Source organism: Rana temporaria, chromosome 13 (assembly GCF_905171775.1).
Source record: "Rana temporaria chromosome 13, aRanTem1.1, whole genome shotgun sequence".
Taxonomy (NCBI): Eukaryota; Metazoa; Chordata; class Amphibia; order Anura; family Ranidae; genus Rana; species Rana temporaria.
The window spans coordinates 78,675,687-78,694,477 of NC_053501.1; the positions used below are offsets into that span (position 1 = coordinate 78,675,687).

The 18,791-nt window shown below is 45.8% G+C and overlaps 1 protein-coding gene across 2 annotated transcripts in view; it reads right to left on the minus strand.

Moving 5' to 3' along the window:
* Positions 1-18,348, minus strand: part of STX7 (syntaxin 7) — a 57,865-nt gene extending 39,517 nt beyond the window's left edge. The window contains exons 1-4 of one of the 2 annotated variants that reach the window (XM_040332693.1): positions 18,218-18,348; positions 11,163-11,297; positions 3,518-3,587; positions 2,013-2,103 (exon numbers count right to left, since the gene is read on the minus strand). In XM_040332693.1, the coding sequence (XP_040188627.1) occupies positions 2,013-2,103; positions 3,518-3,587; positions 11,163-11,238 (237 nt within the window). In that variant the 5' untranslated portion in view covers positions 11,239-11,297; positions 18,218-18,348. The remainder of the gene's footprint in view (positions 1-2,012; positions 2,104-3,517; positions 3,588-11,162; positions 11,298-18,217) is intronic. The other variant, XM_040332692.1, reaches the window with a different exon arrangement.
* Positions 18,349-18,791: the final 443 nt, after the last annotated feature.

Below are 18,791 nucleotides of genomic sequence, written 5' to 3' on the forward strand. Positions count from 1 at the left end.
CCGAATTTGCTGTCAAAATGCCTGGTGGATGTCGGAGAGGGGGTGTGCATGACGTGTTTCCAGGGACTTTGTCCTCTTTTGTAAATGTCTGTACTATACTGTAACCCAGTCAAAACTGACCTTTTTTTAAAGCGGGGGTTCACCTGCAAATAATTTTTTTAAAAGCCAGCCGCTACAAATACAGCAGCTGCTGTCGTTTAAAAAATTAACACTTGACGGACGCCGAAAAGGCGTTCGACAGGGTGAGTTGGCCCTTCCTACTCTAAACTCTCCGCCATATAAGACTGAGGGAGCGCATGATGAAGTGGGTGCAAGCTATATACTCCCGCCTGTCAGCCCAAGTCAAGGTCAATGGCCACCTATCCTCAGCCTCGGCCGAGAGGACATCCGTGATAGGCGGAACACTGAACAGAGGCTCTGCTGGGAAAATTAGTGTTCAGTCTATCACGGAACAGTCTGAGGAGGAGGCGTGGCTTTTGAATAATGGATGGCCGCCGTCTGACATACTCTGCAAACAGGAGAAGGTAGGGAGATCGTCAAGGCCAGGAATGGAATGGTACAGTGAGGTCGGCAATGGCACAGTGAGGCATTTAATATTTGCACAGTGAGGCATGTATAATGGCACCGTGAGGCATGTAATAATGGCACAGTGAGGCGTGTATAATGGCACAGTGAGGCATGTAATAATTGCACAGTGAGGCATGTAATAATTGCACAGTGAGGCATGTAATAATTGCACAGTGAGGCATGTAATAATTGCACAGTGAGGCATGTAATAATTGCACAGTGAGGCATGTATAATGGCACAGTGAGGCATGTAATAATGGCACAGTGAGGCATGTAATAATTGCACAGTGAGGCATGTAATAATTGCACAGTGAGGCATGTAATAATTGCACAGTGAGGCATGTAATAATTGCACAGTGAGGCATGTAATAATTGCACAGTGAGGCATGTAATAATTGCACAGTGAGGCATGTAATAATTGCACAGTGAGGCATGTAATAATTGCACAGTGAGGCATGTAATAATGGCACAGTGAGGCATGTAATAATTGCACAGTGAGGCATGTAATAATTGCACAGTGAGGCATGTAATAATGGCACAGTGAGGCATGTAATAATGGCACAGTGAGGCATGTAATAATTGCACAGTGAGGCATGTAATAATTGCACAGTGAGGCATGTAATAATTGCACAGTGAGGCATGTAATAATTGCACAGTGAGGCATGTAATAATGGCACAGTGAGGCATGTATAATGGCACAGTGAGGCATGTATAATGGCACAGTGAGGCATGTATAATGGCACAGTGAGGCATGTATAATGGCACAGTGAGGCATGTATAATGGCACAGTGAGGGGTCGTCTTATACAGTGAGTATATCCCAAAACCAACATTTTAGCTTGAAAACTTAGGGGGTCGTCTTATACGCCCAGTCGTCTTATACACCGGCAAAAACAGTAATGTTTGGGGGTTTTGTGTAACCTTCAAGCTTACATTTTTTTTAAATGTGTGCAAAAAAATGCAATAATGGCTTTGGCAGTGAAAAGGTTATTATAATATTATTATTATACAGGATTTATATAGAGCCAATGGTTTACACAGCGCTTTACAGGTTAAAGATCTCCCTCTTCTTCAGGGCTTAAGTGTAATGCATTTATGCTGAGCCTAATCTTTCTCACACCTGATTTTTTTAAGCAGGAAATAATAAAAACCATGGTGCTTTTTGGAGTCCTCCATCACATGAAAGCCCTGAAGAAGGGGAAGCCCCCCCCTGAAACGTGTTGTTTCCACTGAGTTTTGCACGTGACTTTTCAAAACTGGGCTCCCTGCTTTTGTTTAGTGCAGCCTCACCAGAGCCACTGTGCCTTGGAACAATATGATTGATCTACTGATGCTTTTAATCTAGCACCCTGTTTTTACTTGTTTCAGTGCAATAAAAAGACGACAGTCACCAGTCTATAAGAAAATGCTTTTGGCTGGAGCTGAGCTATAAGATAGTATCAGTACCTGATCGCTGTCTGCAGGAAGCGATGTAAAGTTCTTGAGGCAAACGTCTGTGTCCTTAGCAAGTTTATTCACAAACTGTATCTTCTGTTGTCTACAACAAAAATTACATCATCATAGGGTCAGTATACTGAAAGTGTTTTGTAATTGTTATATAACCATATAATCCTCTACCTCTAGGGCATATTTGGCTTGCACTTTATATATTACTGACATTTATATACCATCAACAATTTATACAAAGCTTTACATACTGTACACTCACATTAGTCCCTACTGTATCTCACCTATGAAGTTATTTTCTGCTATGTGTTGTATTAAAGTGGAGTTCCACCCATAAATATAACATTACATCTGTAGTTTTAAAAAAAATGTCATTAGTCCTTTTAAGAAAAAAAAATTGTTTTTTAGATGCCTTCAAAGTGTTGTTGCTAGGCAGAATAGTTAATCTTCCCACTTCCTGCACCTAGGTGCTTAAGCTTCCTAACCTACACCGCACAGACTCCTGGGAATGTAGTGGGTGTAACTTTCCAGGAGTCTGTGCACTCTCCAGTCTCGAAGAATCATGTGACTTGGACAGTACAGGTGCTGAAACCCGATCTGAAACCTATTACACCGCTTGTGCAGCACTGAGCATGTGCGAGATCTGCAAGGCTGAAATCCAGGAAGTCATACAGTCTGGCTTCATGATGCCCACACTTAAGATGGCCCCAGTCAATTTCTATTTTATAAAGTGTCTAAATGCTGTAACAACCTAACAAAACGAACCTTAGTTTACAGACTAACTTTACTAGAATACATTAAGCTTGTGTATTACAGGGGTATTTATATTTAAAAAGTGAAATTGTGGCCGGAACTCCGCTTTAATGTTATTATCCATGCTGATATCCAGTGTTAGGCAGACCGTATCGTGGTTGCCGGAAAGAAATTTACATGATTCCCCCATCAACACAGCCAGTGCTCACAGGGAATCCCTTCTTGTCTTCTCCCAGCACTGGCAGGCGGGGGAAGCTAGTGATAAATCGCTAGCAGCTATAGCAGCCACTTGCAATAATTTTGAATTGAATTGAAATCTCTTGTGAGAGTTTGCCAGGAAGGGAGGGGAATGAGTCATAAGAGGGTCAATGAGAGCTGCAGAGCTGAAGGTGTGCCTCTGTGTAAATCCAGGAAGAGAACAGGCCAGACTCAGTGGAGGGAGATTTCTGCAGCAAATATGGCAAGTCCCAGTATATATAAAATAATATGCAAAAAGGTTGGAGGGAAGCTGCAGAATGGCAAAGATATTATTATTACAAATTACGTGAGCAGACTGCAGTTCCTCCTTAATAAGTTCATAGTCAGGTAACACTATTCCTTTTTTGTAATTTGTGGCTTTATACATTGAATTGTTCTAAGTTGTGTGCTTATTTATCTAGGAAAGCAACCCAAAATATGCTGATTAATGATATCATAAGTCTCCTCCTGCTGTAGCAGCAATGTCAAGAGATATGACAAGGTTGTGTACTCACAGTTGATGGCGGAGCTCTGCAGTATCCAGCGCAGTTCCAAGCTGATTTACTATCCTCTGGATTTCAGAAGCTGCATGAGAAGTTCATTATTAATGTAGAAGGTTTATCAGTGTGTGTGTGTGTTACAACATGCAGAAATAACATTTGGCAATTAAACATTCATAAGAGGAAAATGGCAAACAATGAGATCACTGTAATGGCGAACAATCAGAAAGTGAACTTGTCAAGTGCAAAATATTGCCTATTGTGATGATTTGGCAGAATTGAAGCATTTGGCCCAGATTCAGGTAGATTGGCGTATCTATGCGGCGGCGTAACGTATCCGATTTACATTACGCCGCCGCAACTTACACGGGCAAGTGCTGTATTCTCAAAGCACTTGCTCCGTAAGTTGCGGCGGCGTAGCGTAAATCACCCGGCGGAATTCAAATTCGGCGGGTAGGGGGCGTGTATCATTTAAATCAAGCGCGTCCCCGCGCCGAACAAACGGTGCATGCGCCATCTGTAAAATATCCCAGTGTGCATTGCTCCAAATGACGTCGCAAGGACATCATTGATTTCGACGGAAACGTAAATGAGGTCCAGCCCCATTCACGAACAACTTACTCAAACGACGTAACTTTTTACAATTTCGCTGCGGGAACGACGGCCATACTTAACATTGTTGCGCCGCACTTATGCCACCATATAGCAGGGGCAACATTACGCCGGAAAAAGCCTAACGTAAACGTCGTAACTTTACTGCGTCGGCCGCACGTACGTTCGGGGAATTCGCGTATCTAGCTAATTTGCATACTCGACGCGGAATTCAAAGGAAGCGCCACCTAGCGGGCAAAAAAAAAAATTGCAGTTTAGATCCGACGGCGTAAGAGACTTACGCATGTCGGATCTAATGGATATCTATGCATAACCGATTCTAAGAATCAGTCGCATAGATACGACGGGTCAGATTAGGACTTACGACGGCGTACATGGCGCTGCGCCGTCGTAAGTCCGTTGAGAATCTGGCCCTTTGTGTTCCCCTGTGGAGTGTCTTGGAGCCCAGACCCAGGCTGAATACAGGGCCTGCAGATCTCCTCTAGTCGGCATTAAAGTCCGGACACTTTAACCTATCACTAACACTTAAACCCTTCCCTCCTTTACACTTAACCCTAAGCGCACAAAGGGGTGTACTCAAAAAAAAAAAATTTAACATTTGTTCTGCGCCAAAAGCAATGTTTTTCCTTTACAGGTTGAATATTATTCTATCCTAAAAAAAAAAAAAAAGTGATTTGGAAAAATACAACAGGACAGTATGGCCCAGATTTACAGAGAGCAGGCGCACATTACGCCGCCGTAGAGTAACCAATGTACGCTACGCCAACGCAGCGCAGAAAGGCAAGCAATGCATTCAGCAAGCTATTGCTCCCAACGCTTCGTCAGCGTGGCATAGGTTTCGAGGGCGCAGGCCGGCGTAGGTGGAAGTGGGCGTGACCCATGCAAATGAGGCGTGACCCCATGCAAATGATGGGCCGAGCGCCAGACAGATACGTATCACGAACGGCGCATGTGCCGTGACGTAGACGCATCCCCCTGTGCCTGCTCACAACCACGTCGGAACAACTGCCTAAACTACGTCGGATCACTGCGCAAGGCGTGAACGTAACCTACGCCCAGCCAGACACACGTCCAACGTAAAATACACCGGCTTGTGCTCCCTGGTGCAGACCTTTGCATGTCTGCTGCTGGGTTGCACCTCCTTTATGGGGAATAACTTTACGCCGAACGTACAACTTACGCGCACCTCGCGTAGCCTGCGTCGGGCGCACGCAGGTTTGTGAATCGCCGTATTTCCCTCATTTGCATGTTTGAATGGCTAATCAATGGGAGCGGCACCATGCTCCCAGCCTAAATGTACGCCCACCCTACGCCGGCGTAAGCAAGATACGTCGGCGGGGTTTACATATCTGTTTGTGGGTCTGCGCACAGATACGACGGCGCACATTTACACTTACGTCAGCGTAACTTGTTATACGTCGGCGTAAGTGCTTTGTGAATCTGGGCCTATGTGCGTTATGTCACACACTAATGTGTATTGTGTAAAAGCAGTCCATTCATTTTGGGCTGCCAACACACTCCAGCTTTCTCAAAGCGAGTGCAACCTTTTTAATGTAATGCAAAAATGTGATTTGGCTCTTTTATTATAGGCCTGAGGGCCAATTCACACCAGAATCACACAGGAAACGCACATTCCTTTGTCACTCGGTGTGGTGCCATTTTTAGCCCATTCATCTGAATGGACTGAAACTGCACCAAAAGTAGTGCATGCACTACCTTTTAAAAACGCATTTCAACCAAATTGTATAGTACTGCGGTATCATGCAATCTGGTGTAGGTAAGAACCCTTTCACACTGGGCTAAAAATAGTGCTTGTAAAGCACCTGAAAAATGCCTCCCTGCAGTGGCTTTCACAGTGGGACGCTGTGCTGGCAGGGTGTTAAAAAAAAAAGTCCGGCAAGCAGCATGTCTGTGGCGGTGAAGGAAATGAGGCGCTTCAGCAGCAGCGTTACACAGGCGCATTTAACCCTTTATTCGGCCGCTAGCGGGGCTTAAAAGCGCCCCACTAGCGGCTGAATAGCACTGTCAAAACGACTGTAAAGCGCCGCTAAAACTATCCTTGTTTTACCGTCAATGCCCACCCACCCCCGTGTGAAAGCAGCCCAAGACCCCTTTCACACTGGGGCTGGTAGGCATTGACGGTAAAATATTTCTCGGTTTAGTGGTGCTTTACCGTAATTTTAGCGGCGCTATATGGCCGCATTTAACCCCTGCTAGCGGCTGAATAAAGGGTTAAATGCGCCTGTGTATCGCCGCTGCTGAAGCGTTTTGCAGGGGCTTCGGCAGCGATGAAGAAGATAAAAGAAACAGAAGATTGTGGTAGAGACTCAGTGATAGTGGAATTTTTACCATTCAGCTTCTAGTATCCAATTGGGCAGGTCATATATTATGGAATTTTCTTTCCTTCAACCACAGGTCGAAGGGATGAAAATTGCTCGATTCACCCATTAGCACAGTCAGAGTTGATGGTGAAATCCCTCCCTGTAGCACTATTGTGTTCCGCCATCAAGGAGCCTTCCCCGCCGGCAGAATACAGCGATCACTGCTGGCAGATAATAGCCACCGGCAGTGGTCAAATGAAAAAAAAAAGGGCATCTTCTCTACACCAATTTCCTTGGCTTTTGTCTGAATGAATGTACACCAAAAAAAAGTCTGTATTCTCTGATCCAACGATTTGTCACTCTATTGTGCAATCCAGTGGTGTCTGGTGCTCAATATTTGGGGGGGCAAACAAACCTGCACCCCCTCACTCGTACTACCAAAATCCAGGCAGCCTGCCAAGTTTTATTACAACACACAAGTAAGTAGAAGCAATGTATCTTTTCATTCTTTTATCAAGGGAAATAACACCGGCGTGTAGATGAGGGAAGTCTAACTGTTTAAAGACCAAACCTTTTCTCACATTTGTTGCTTACAAGTGAAAATCATTATTTTCTGCTAGAAAATTACATGGAACACCCAAACATGATATATTTTTTTTTTAGCAGAGACGCTACAGAATAAAATGGTGGTTGTTGCAATATTTTTTGTCACACTGTATCTGCGCAGCGGCTTTTTAAATTTCAAAATGTTTAACCACTTGCCGTCGCCGCACCGTCATTATACGTCCACAAGGTGGCTCTCCTAGGCGAGACCACGTAAATGGACGTCCTACCTTTTAGCAGCCGCTCGCCCCCGACTCCCGTGCGTGTGCCCGGCGGGCGCGATCGCCGCCGGGCACACGCGATCGCTCGGTACAGAGCGGGGAACGGGAGCTGTGTGTGTAAACACACAGCTCTCGTTCCTGTCAGCAGGGGAAATGCTGATTTTCTGTTCATACAATGTATGAACAGAAAATCAGTGTTTCCCCTAGTGAGGCCACCCCCCCCCCCCACAGTAAGAACACACCCAGGCATACTTAACCCCTTCCCCGCCCCCTAGTGTTAACCCCTTCACTGCCAGTGGCATTTTTATAGTAATCTAATGCATTTTTATAGCACTGATCGCTATAAAAATGCCAATGGTCCCAAAAATGTGTCAAAAATGTCCGAAGTGTCCGCCATAATGTCGCAATACCGAAAAAAAAAATCGCTGATCGCCGCCATTACTAGTAAAAAAAATATTAATAAAAATGCCATAAAAATACCCCCTATTTTGTAAACGCTATAACTTTTGCGCAAACCAATCAATAAACGCTTATTGCGATTTTTTTTACGAAAAATATGTAGAAGAATACGTATCGGCCTAAACTGAGGAAAAAAAAATGTTTTTTTATATATTTTTGGGGGATATTTATTACAGCAAAAAGTAAAAAATATTCATTTTTTTCAAAATTGTCGTTCTATTTTTGTTTATAGCGCAAAAAATAAAAAACGCAGAGGTGATCAAATACCACCAAAAGAAAGCTCTATTTGTGGGAAAAAAAGGACGCCAATTTTGTTTGGGAGCCACGTCGCACGACCGCGCAATTGTCTGTTAAAGCGACGCAGTCCCGAATCGCAAAAAGTACTCTGGTCTTTGGGCAGCAATATGGTCCGGGGGGGTAAGTGGTTAAAAACTGAAGTTAGCCCAATTCTTTTTTTGTATAATGTGAAGGAAGATGTTACATCGCGAGAATCGTGATCTTTATGCTAAGCAAAAAAATTGTGATTCTCATTTTAGCCAGAATCGTGCAGCTCTAGAAAACATTAGCGAAAATTCATTTGCTAATATCACACAACTGAGCTGGCTCAGGGCGCAGTGCTCTGCACCCTGAGCCCACTCTTTTCCTAATCTAATCCTGTGCTTTAAAAAAATAAAATAAAAAATATTGAAATCCATGTGTCCGGCGCCCTGCATGTAGATTAGGGGCCGGGCGCATGGATAAGGGGGGCAACCCTAATGGAGTGGCCGCCACTGGTTTAATCTCCTCTTCATGTGGAAATATTGAAATCATTGGACTGGGTCTCAACAGCAATCTGGCAGTGCGGGGAGGTAATAAAATGGACAATGTGTCACTTACTACTGAAATCTAGCATTGTGGAATCATCATTACAATGCAGAGAACATCAAGCGTAATCCCAGCCAACTTTTTTGGGGGGGTTTTGGACAGTGTGCAGAAGGCTTTAAACCTTCGCCTGTGCCGGTGTCTTGTCGATCTAGTTCCCCTATCGAGATGGTTCCCTGCCTGACTGCGCAGGCGCAGACGAATCCCACGGAAATCTCCGACCCTCGGATGGCATCCAGGCTCATTCCTTAAAGTGGAGGTTCACCCAAAAACTTAATTTTTAACATTAGATTGAGGCTCATTATGTGAAGGGGCGTTCCTATTTGATTGACAGGCTTCTGACGGTCACATACATCGCGTCACGATTTTCCGAAAGTAGCCGAACGTCGGTGCGTAGGCGCCGTATAGAGCCAGACCGACGTTCGGCTTCTTTCGGCTACTCGTGACGCGATGTATGCGACCGTCGGAAGCCTGTCAATCAAATAGGAACGCCCAGTCCCGAAGACCATACCTGGAAGCGGCGGAGAAGATCTATCTCTAAAACGGTAAGTACTGCTTTGATTTTAAAAAAAAACACCCGATTCCCCTTGAGTTGACTGTGGGTATAGGGTTAGAGTATGTATGTTTTTTTATTTTATTTAGTAAGGGGTCTTTTACACTGATGAGTTTTTTGCCTTGCTAAAAATGCAGGAATTTTTTATGGGACTCCACTGCGCTGTGGATGTGGTGCGTTTTGAAAATCCTGCCTGCTGCAGTTCTTCAAAACCACACCAAAAACTCAGCTCCCCATTGAAATAAATAGAAAACACCATCTCAGTTGTATGGTGTATGCTGGGAGTCAGGCAACTAAACCAATGCACTGGAAACGCATCAAAAAACACATAGGCCCCTTTGACACAGACCAACCGATCAGGTCCACCTGTCAGTTTTTCAGGCAGACCCGATCAGACCCTCCATTGCGATCTATGGAGTAGCGGATGTCAACGGACATGTGTCCATCGACACCCGCTGACATCCGATCCAATCCCGTCTGCTAAATACAGACGGATGGAAATCTGTTCCCCAGCCATCTGGCGGATCAGAGGACAGTCAGATGGAAACGGACAGGCGATCTGTTTATCCGATAGCCCAAAGCCCAATCCGCATCAGCAGAGTGGACACCGACCTGTCACCTGCCTTCTCAGCTAGGATCAGTGGAGAGATCCCCTGCTGAGCTGGCGGACTCCAGTGTGAAAGGGTCCATATGCATTTTTTTAGCCGAACAGTGTTAAAGCCGCCTAAGGCCCGGTACACACGAGCAAACATGTACGATGAAAGCGGTCCGTCGGACCGTTTTCACCGTACATGCCTGCCAGAGGGCTTCTGTACGATGGTTGTACTAACCATCGTACAGAAGTCCGCGCGTAAACATTACGCGGGGCGTGTCCGCGTCAATCGCTGCGGCGATGACGCGGCGACGTGGGCAGGCCTGGCATTTAAAGGCTTCCACTTATGCGTCGAAGTCATTCGACGCATGCGAGGGACGGCGGGCGCTCGGACATGTACGGTAGGTCTGTACTGACGACCGTACATGTCCGAGCGGGCAGGATTCCAGCGGACGGTTTTAAAACACGTCCAGGAATATTTGTCTGCTGGGAAAAGGCCCGGCGGGCAAATGTTTGCTGGAATTCGGCCCGCTTGCGCCTACACACGACCGAACATGTATGCTGAAACTGGCCCGCGGACCAGTTTCAGCATACATGTTTGGTCGTGTGTACGGGGCCTAAGTCATTGCTTCTCTATTGGTTGAACTAGATGGTCTTTTTCAACCTGGCCAAAGCAGGGTATACACTAGTAGAACTCTGTTCAACATTTTTAGTACAGTGGTCTTTTGTCATCATTGGCGAGTCAAATCGGTGTTCCTTTTCAACCACAGTGACAAGAATAGGTACAGGATGAAACAATTCTAACAGTGTATGTGGTTTTCATTCAATTAAGTCTATTCACTCCAAAATGGAATGTTAAAAGCAAACAAATTCTTGAAATACTTTTATTCGACATTTGAATGTCGTGGTGAATTTGAATTTTCACACATGTCGGCTCAAGAAGGGCTGGCCTGACCTATAAAGCGCATATCTCCAAGACCCCTTTCACACTGAGGAGTTTTTCAGGCAGTTTAGCGATAAAAAATAGCGCCTAAATACCGCCTGAAAAACTCCTGCCCTGCAGTCTCAATGTGAAAGCCCGTGGGCTTTCACACTGAGGCTATGCACTGGCGGGACCACTCCAAAAGTCCTGCCAGCAGCATCTTTGGAGCGTTAAGAAGAGCGGTGTGTTTCCACCGCTCCTGCCAGTAATACCGCCGCCAATGCGCTTCTCCACAGAGTTGCATTGCATGCGATATTGACCCTTTTTCGGCCGCTAGTGGGGGTTAAAACCGCACCACTAGCGGTCGAATACCGCGGCAATTCCGACGATATAGTGCCGCTAAAAATAGCAGCGCTATACCGTCACCGCACCTCCCGCCTCAGTGTAAAAGGGGCCTAAAGGTAAAGAAGAAAGTCCTTTGAGGTTATATCGAGCAAACAAAAGGCTGTGACGTACTGCTTTGTGTTATCTTCTGGATATTCGTTGATATGGTCTGCACAAGCTGCATGGGGTCTCTTGTATCATAAGCCATGGTTGCTTTGTACCCGAGATCTTGTTCACATCAAAAATGTCCAGGAAATGGGATGGTACCTGAAAAAAATGTAAAAGATTAAATCAAAATGAGGTTCACAGCAACGCTAAATGAATTCCATGGCCAAAAGCCTGGACATTAAAATGTTGCAGCAACAGAACAGAGACCACTTGTGAAGTAAAAAGGACTTGATTTCCTTTTCTAGTATTGTGGCTATTGGCATCTCCATTAAAATTTAGTCTACCACTGCCTATTGCTGTTAATGTAACCAATGATATGAGACTTAGGAGCACACAATTACCACCATTACAACATTAAAGGGATAGTTCACCTTTACCACAAAACTGCCTATACAGATAAGGGTCATCTGTAGATAAGAAGAAACTGTGCAGCTCTGACTAAAGTTGAACAAAGCCATTGTAGGCCATTTACATACTTTATGAAACCTGACTGGAATACTCCCAGGACGTTGCCAAGTGTGGTCCAGTCGTCACTGTCCACCTTCTCAAATGCTGAGCTCAGAACTACTTCATTAGGAGAGAAAGAGAGTATGTGAGGGGGTTTGAATCGGAGAAAGAGCTCACTCCTGTGATGGTGGAGATAAGTAGTGATGGCTAGGCCTCACTTAGCAACATCCTGGGAGTATTCTAGTCAGGCTTCATACAGTATTTATATGGCCTACTCCCATAGCAAGGGTATTATTCATCTTTAGTCAGAGCTGCACAGTTTGTTTTAAATCTACAAACAACCCTTGCCTGCACAGGCAGTTTTTTTCGTAAAGGTAAAACATACAAACACAGTAAATTGCTTTGATGGCTTTAAATGGCCATGGGGTTTATATTATGGGGTAGCCCATTCTTTAAGCATACAACATACATACTTAACCAATTAGCCTAGCCATAAAAGCTCAGGCTGACAATTCCAAAAACAATCACGGTTAATCAATTTGAACCTGATCACCCCAACACAATGCTGGATGACCACTACAACAACAAAACCTAAGCCTAGGATCACATTGGAGCGATCTGTCATGCGATTTCAGAGATCAAATCGCATGACAAGTCGCAGCCTATTGGAGGCAATGGCGCTGTCCCAATCGGTGCGACACCGATTTTGCGGCAGCAATTTGCAAAAGTACTTCCTGCACTACTTTTGCAGATTTCAGGTGTGACTTCAATAAACATCTATAAATGAAGCCACACAAATGTCTATCAAGTAGCACCTGAAATCGCATTGACCTTACTACTTAGAAATCGCACTACTTCACGTGAAGTATCGCGATTTCAAAGTAGCATCAATGTGAACCAGGGCCAATACTGTGTAGGGGGGCTCTCTACTACTCCTGACAAGGCTACACCCCAGGTGGCTCAAGTTGCTGATAGCTGCCAGATCTCTCTAATCAACGCTGTCACTCAAAAGACAACTGCACTGCAACGCAACTGTAGTGAGCCTCAGGCTGAGTTCACACTACTACACTACTTTCATCCTACTTTGCTCTGCTACATTGGTCCTACATTTATCCTACATTGGTCCTACATCCATCCTACTTTCATGAACAGGACACTACTTTGGTCCGACTTCAATGATATTCAATGGGCCTGAAGTAGGATCAATGTAGGACCAAAAGTAGTACAGGGAGCATTTTCAAAGTCGGACCGACTTGTGTAGGACGCTACAAGATGCTCTCATAGGGAAACATTGAACACAGAGCAAAGTAGGATGAAAGTAGTGTAGTAGTGTAAACCCAGCCTCAAGCATTAAAGCACTTCTGGGGCCAGATCCACAACGAGCGGGCTTAACTTAAATCTTCCTATTTAAGTTACACCGCCGCAAAATCTCTACCTAAGTGCCCGATCCACAAAGCACTTACCTAGAAATTTTCAGCGGTGTAACTTAAATTCGTCCGGCGCAAGGCGGGCCCAATCTAATGGGGCGAGTCCCATTTAAATTTGCCGCGCTCCCGCGCCGGACATACTGCGCATGCTCCCGACGCGATTTTCCCGACGTGCATTGCGCGAAATTACGTTATGCCGAGTTTTGTGAATCGCGCCGGGTAAAAAAAGTTGCGTCGGGAAAAAAAAAAAGAGATGCGGCGGGAAAAAAAAAAAATGTAAAAAAAAAAAAATTTACAGCGTCGCGGGAAAGAAGGGTCTACTTTTACATGGTGTACTAACTTTACACTTTGTAAAAGTAGCCCTAATTTTGCGTTTGCAAACTAACAACTTACGGAGACTTCACGAAGGGAAACCGCTTCGTGGATCTCCGTAAGTGCTAATTTGCATACCCGACGCGGCATTTCGACGAGAAATGCCCCCAGCGGCAGCCGAGGTACTGCATCCTAAGATCCGACAGTGTAAAACTATTACACCTGCCGGATCTTAGGAATATCTATGCGTAACTGATTCTGTGAATCAGTCGCATAGATAGAAACAGGAATACGACGGCGTATCAGTAGATACGCCGGCGTATCCCTTTTGTGGATCTGGCCCCTGGTTCTTAAGGCTGAGTTCACACTACTACACTACTTTCATCCTACTTTGCTCTGCTACATTGGTCCTACATTTATCCTACATTGGTCCTACATCCATCCTACTTTCATGAACAGGATACTACTTTGGTCCGACTTCAATGATATTCAATGGGCTGAAGTAGGATCAATGTAGGACCAAAAGTAGTACAGGGAGCATTTTCAAAGTCGGACCGACTTGTGTAGGACCAGTTAAGACAGCTCTCATAGGGAAACATTGATTTTCACACGTCATGCTACATGAGGCTCCCAATGTAGGACCGTTTGTCGGACAAGTGTGAACCCAGTCTCAGGCTGGGTTTACATTTTTGCGAATTGCATGCTGGTTTTCACCGCATCCAATTCACATGACAGGAGATTGTGCCCTCGCGCCAGCCCAAAAAAATATGATTTTTGATACTGTTTTTTTGCCAATTTTTGGAAAAACAAAAGCAAACAGTGGCCACCAGTTTAGACAGGTGGTATACATTTTCTACATATATATTTTGTATTGCCCTCAGTTGTCAGCTTCATGTTTTATTGCCCCCACTTGTCAGCCTCATTTTTTACAGTACCTTCCCCAGCCCCTGTCCCCCGACTTGTCACCTGACCTGCTCCAATCAGGTTCCATTTGCCCACCTTCTAATCTGGACTGGCCTGGTAAATGGTTGAGCGCCGGTCTTTGTTCCCTGGTCCAGGCTGTGGGGCCCCCCTCAGGCAATTGGTCGGCTCGATCCGCAGGCGGAAGGAGTAGAAGTGGGGCAATGCGCTGCAGGAGATGGGACGGGTAGCCGAGCCATGGATCTAAGCTAGCCAGCACTGCAGAATGCTGCCGCCCATCGGGAGGTCACTGAAGACTGGAGGAGATGCTCTGGCTGCTCTCTCTGGGTGCTGCTGCCACTGCCAGAGAATGAGGAGAGGTGGGTGGACAGGGAGCGCAGGGCAGCACTGGTTAAAGGCTTTGCTCCTCTCTGCCTTGCTCCGAGACTCTGCGAATGTGACGTCACTGGTTGTTAGGGATAAGTCGGCACTGCGCTGCGCTAATCACAGGCAGTGAGACATGATCCGATCTCTGCAGCCACGCATTGGGACAATGTCTCCCTGCCTGTGATTAGCACAGCTCTGCATGTGGAGTGTGCGAACACGCCAGAGCTCATCCCTACTGGTTGCTAGACGCCAGGCGGGGTTGCCCTAGCAACCAGTTTGGCAATTGTCTATTAGGGTGGCTATGTGTCCTCATTTCATTCCGGGACACTGTATTGTCCTGGAATGAAGGTGCCCAGGACACAGGACACAAATGAGAATTATGGGACAATCCCGGGCAATCCGGGACACATGGGCACCCTACATCTGGTCCATTTTAGGTCCGAATACAGCCAAAAATTCGGACTGAAACGGTAAACAGGGACACACTGGACCCCTGCTGCCAGCCACTTTGAGGTTGGGTTCACACTGCCGCACAATGTGTGAATTCAAAAGGCTCATTCACACAGCACTGCATGCTAAAATAACCACGCTTAGACCTGGTTCACACCTATGCATTTTTTAGTGCATTTTCAGTTTTTTTTTAGTTCAGTTTTGCAGAAACACACTAAAGTACACTTAACACGGGCCAGGGACTTTTTTCTGGTATCATAGACTTCAATGGATCAAAAAATGTGTATTAAAAAATGCAAAATGCACCTGGAATATGCAAACTGCATTCTGCATAGGCGTGAACCAGGCCTTAGTGTACGGGCTGCTGTCAGTTCAGGGGCAGCAAAGCTGCAGTGTGATACATGTTTCAGTGCACACATTTTTTCATTTTATTTGTCTCCATACAGCAGCGCAGTGGCATGCTCTTGTGGTAAAACGTGTCATGTCTGCATTTTACTGCAGCTCACCGCACCTCCCAGCTGCCTTGCACTGTGAACTGTTTTCTATTTGCCCTAGCTGTGACCGGCGGAGGTCCATTGCAGAGAAGTGCAGATCACCAAACTACATGCAGACAAGCCTTTAGGCTAGGATCACATATGTGCGAATTGGTTGCGTATTTCCCCACATTCCAATTCATATGACAGGTGAGTGTGCCCGGTTCACACAGATCCAGGGCGGCCACAGTCCGCATTCTAAGGCTGGATTCACACCTATGCAGTTTTAGTGCTTTTTGCAGATTTGCACTACAGAACATGTTCCAAAGAAAACAATGTTAAATGGACTGTAGTGCAAATCTGCAAAATGCAAAAAGCACTAAAAATGCATAGGTGTGAATCCAGCCTAAAAAGGTCCTGTGCATATTTGGGTCCTGTTCAGGTGCGAGTTCAGGCAAAAAAATTCTGAACAGGGATGCACCGGACCGCATGCTGGGAACCTAGGGTGACCACGTGTCCCGAATTGCCCGGGACAGTCCCGCATTTTGCAGGTCTGTCCCGGGCACCTTCATTCTAGGACAATACAGTGTCCCGGAATGAAACTGACAGAGCCACCCCCCAAAAAAGGCCGCCACATCACCGCTTTACTTACTGACAGTACTTGTCCTGGCCGGGAATTCCTGGAGGAGCACAGTCCCCGCCCCTGCTTGTGATTGGAGAAATCAGAAATCCCACCTCTTGTGTCCAATCACTGTGCTGTGCTTTGTTACAGCACAAGCTGATTTTTGGGAAGGGGAGTGTCCCTGAATGGTAGTTTGGAAATGTGGTCACCCTATGGGAACCGCGGCCGCACATCTATGAACACAGCCTTAAGGGCCAGTTTACACCGTGAATCACACAGGAATGTGTTGTGCGATTCACATGCAATCCAGGTGCAGTGCAATTTCAGACCGTTAATTTAAATGGGCTGAAATTGCACCAGACCGCACCAAATGTACAGTAGTGCATGTACTACTTTAGAAAACTCACAGCAACCGGATCGCATGGTTCTACTGTACCATGTGATCTGGTGCAGGCAAACGCTCTGTTTGTATGACCTGCGTTTGGGGTATGGTTAAATTAGCCCTGACACCCGCTGCAGAATGCAAATGCATTGCGTTTTGAACGCAGTGTGGGAAGCGTGCATGGAACATGGGTTTCCAGCACTGCATTCTGGTGTGAACTGACCCTAAAGGGTTACTTCCCCTTTCCAGAGAACATGTAAATGGGAACAAACACCGGAGAACCTCCCAACACCCCTGGTCCCCACTGTACATACCTCTGGGGGTGCCAAGCTATCAGCACCAATCCCCACTTTTCTTCACACACCACTTCAGAGACAGATCAGATCGATTCACTTTGATGGTGCTGACCAATCAGAGTTGATCTGGCCCATCCTGGAAGTGCTGCACTGAGCAGAGGGAGGGTTTTAAATTGCTAGACTGGCTGTGGGGGTCCTGACAGCTCAGCAACCCCAGAGGTAAGTACAGGGGGTGGTGAAGGTGTCCGGTGTTAGTTTTACATTCTTTCTGTAAGCCCTGGGTCACACTGGTGCGACTTTGGACTCATGCTACTTCAGCGTGATTTCAAAGCCGCAGATCAGTGCGATTTGCGCTGCTGATTTCATTTAACGGTAAAACGTAGTGTAGGAACCTTTTTCATAATCGCTGTGTCGTGGCATTATTATTATTATACAGGATTTATATAGCGCCAACAGTTTGCGCAGCGCTTTACATCAGGGAAGACAGTAGTCACAATACAAATCAATACAGGAGGGATCAGAGGGCCCTGCTCGTTAGAGCTTACAATCTAGAAATATGAACGGTTCCATTGCCGGCAATATGGTGTCACTTGTCATGCGATTCAAAACTAACAAATCACATGACAAGTCGCATCGCTGTGATTGGGGGGCTAAAGCCGAACTAACCCTTTAAACTGACAGCCGATCCCTAACATTTTCCTTTGTTTTCAATGTTGCAGGCTCCTAACAAATATCCGACTCCTAGAATGGACAGACAGAATGGTTCTCCTGTCCACCCATAATGCAAACAGCAGCAATGGCCTCGCCACCGGTTGCAGGAACCAATCTATGAAATACGCCATTTGTAAACAACGCTGGGATCTTTCATGCATGCTTTCTGCCATATCACTGCCCCTTTGCTGTGGAACCAGAAGTCCCAGCAGACCGGTATGTTCCAGAAGTGTGTGAACAGGAAAGGACAGACATTGCTCCTCCTGCCATCACATGATCAGAGTTCAATCTGGATTTCCCGAGCAACAACAGGGAGACTCCCTCTCCGCCACATCAATGGAATATGCAGCTTTAATGGCCGGTCATGTGATCCTAATGGACCCTCTATAAATCCAGGACCAATAGATTACAATGGATCGCCTGCAATGACATAAATCACATAGAGTGTCCCCAGTGTGTAGATGTGATCACTTCTTGTGTGATCAGCTTCCTTGTGACAATCTAAGTGCTGGGCTGAGATCACAACAATTAGATCAATGGTTGCTGGATCAAATGATCCCTCCATGCTGATCACACCCTGCCTCCCCCCTTTATTACAAAGCAATGTCATACCTGGCTGTATCCTGCGGCCTCAGTGCTCCACACACCCCAGTGACAGGCAGCGCATACTCAGTGTGACTGGAGGGAGGGGCCGAGCCTGCTGATCTCCAGTGTCACATTTAGGAAGTCTGCATCAGGCAACTCATTGCATTCTAGGTGTCAGCATTACAAGCCGCTTCTTCCTGGTGGGGGTTTGCTCTGGGCGGAAGACAAAACACATGGGATTATAAATGCTATACAACTAAACGCCCGTATGTGTTTATACGCCTATGTTTTTGTTCTTCCGCCTAGCTTTGCTTTAGGCTAGGCTCACAGTCACATCTATGTGTTTTTTAGGCTCCATTTACATCTATGCATGTTACTTTTAGGTATTCCTGCTGTGCTTTCTGCGTTTTAAGACACGCATTTTTTAATTCATTTTTTCTAAGCAATTTGTTGTTCGGCAGATTACCCACTTCATTACTGGGCACTTAAAGTGGGTTTCTACCTTATTTTTAAGTTTATTAAAAGTCAGCAGCTACAAAAAGTGTAGCTGCTGGCTTTTAATAAACAGACGCTTACCTGCTCCACGGCTCCAGCGACGCGC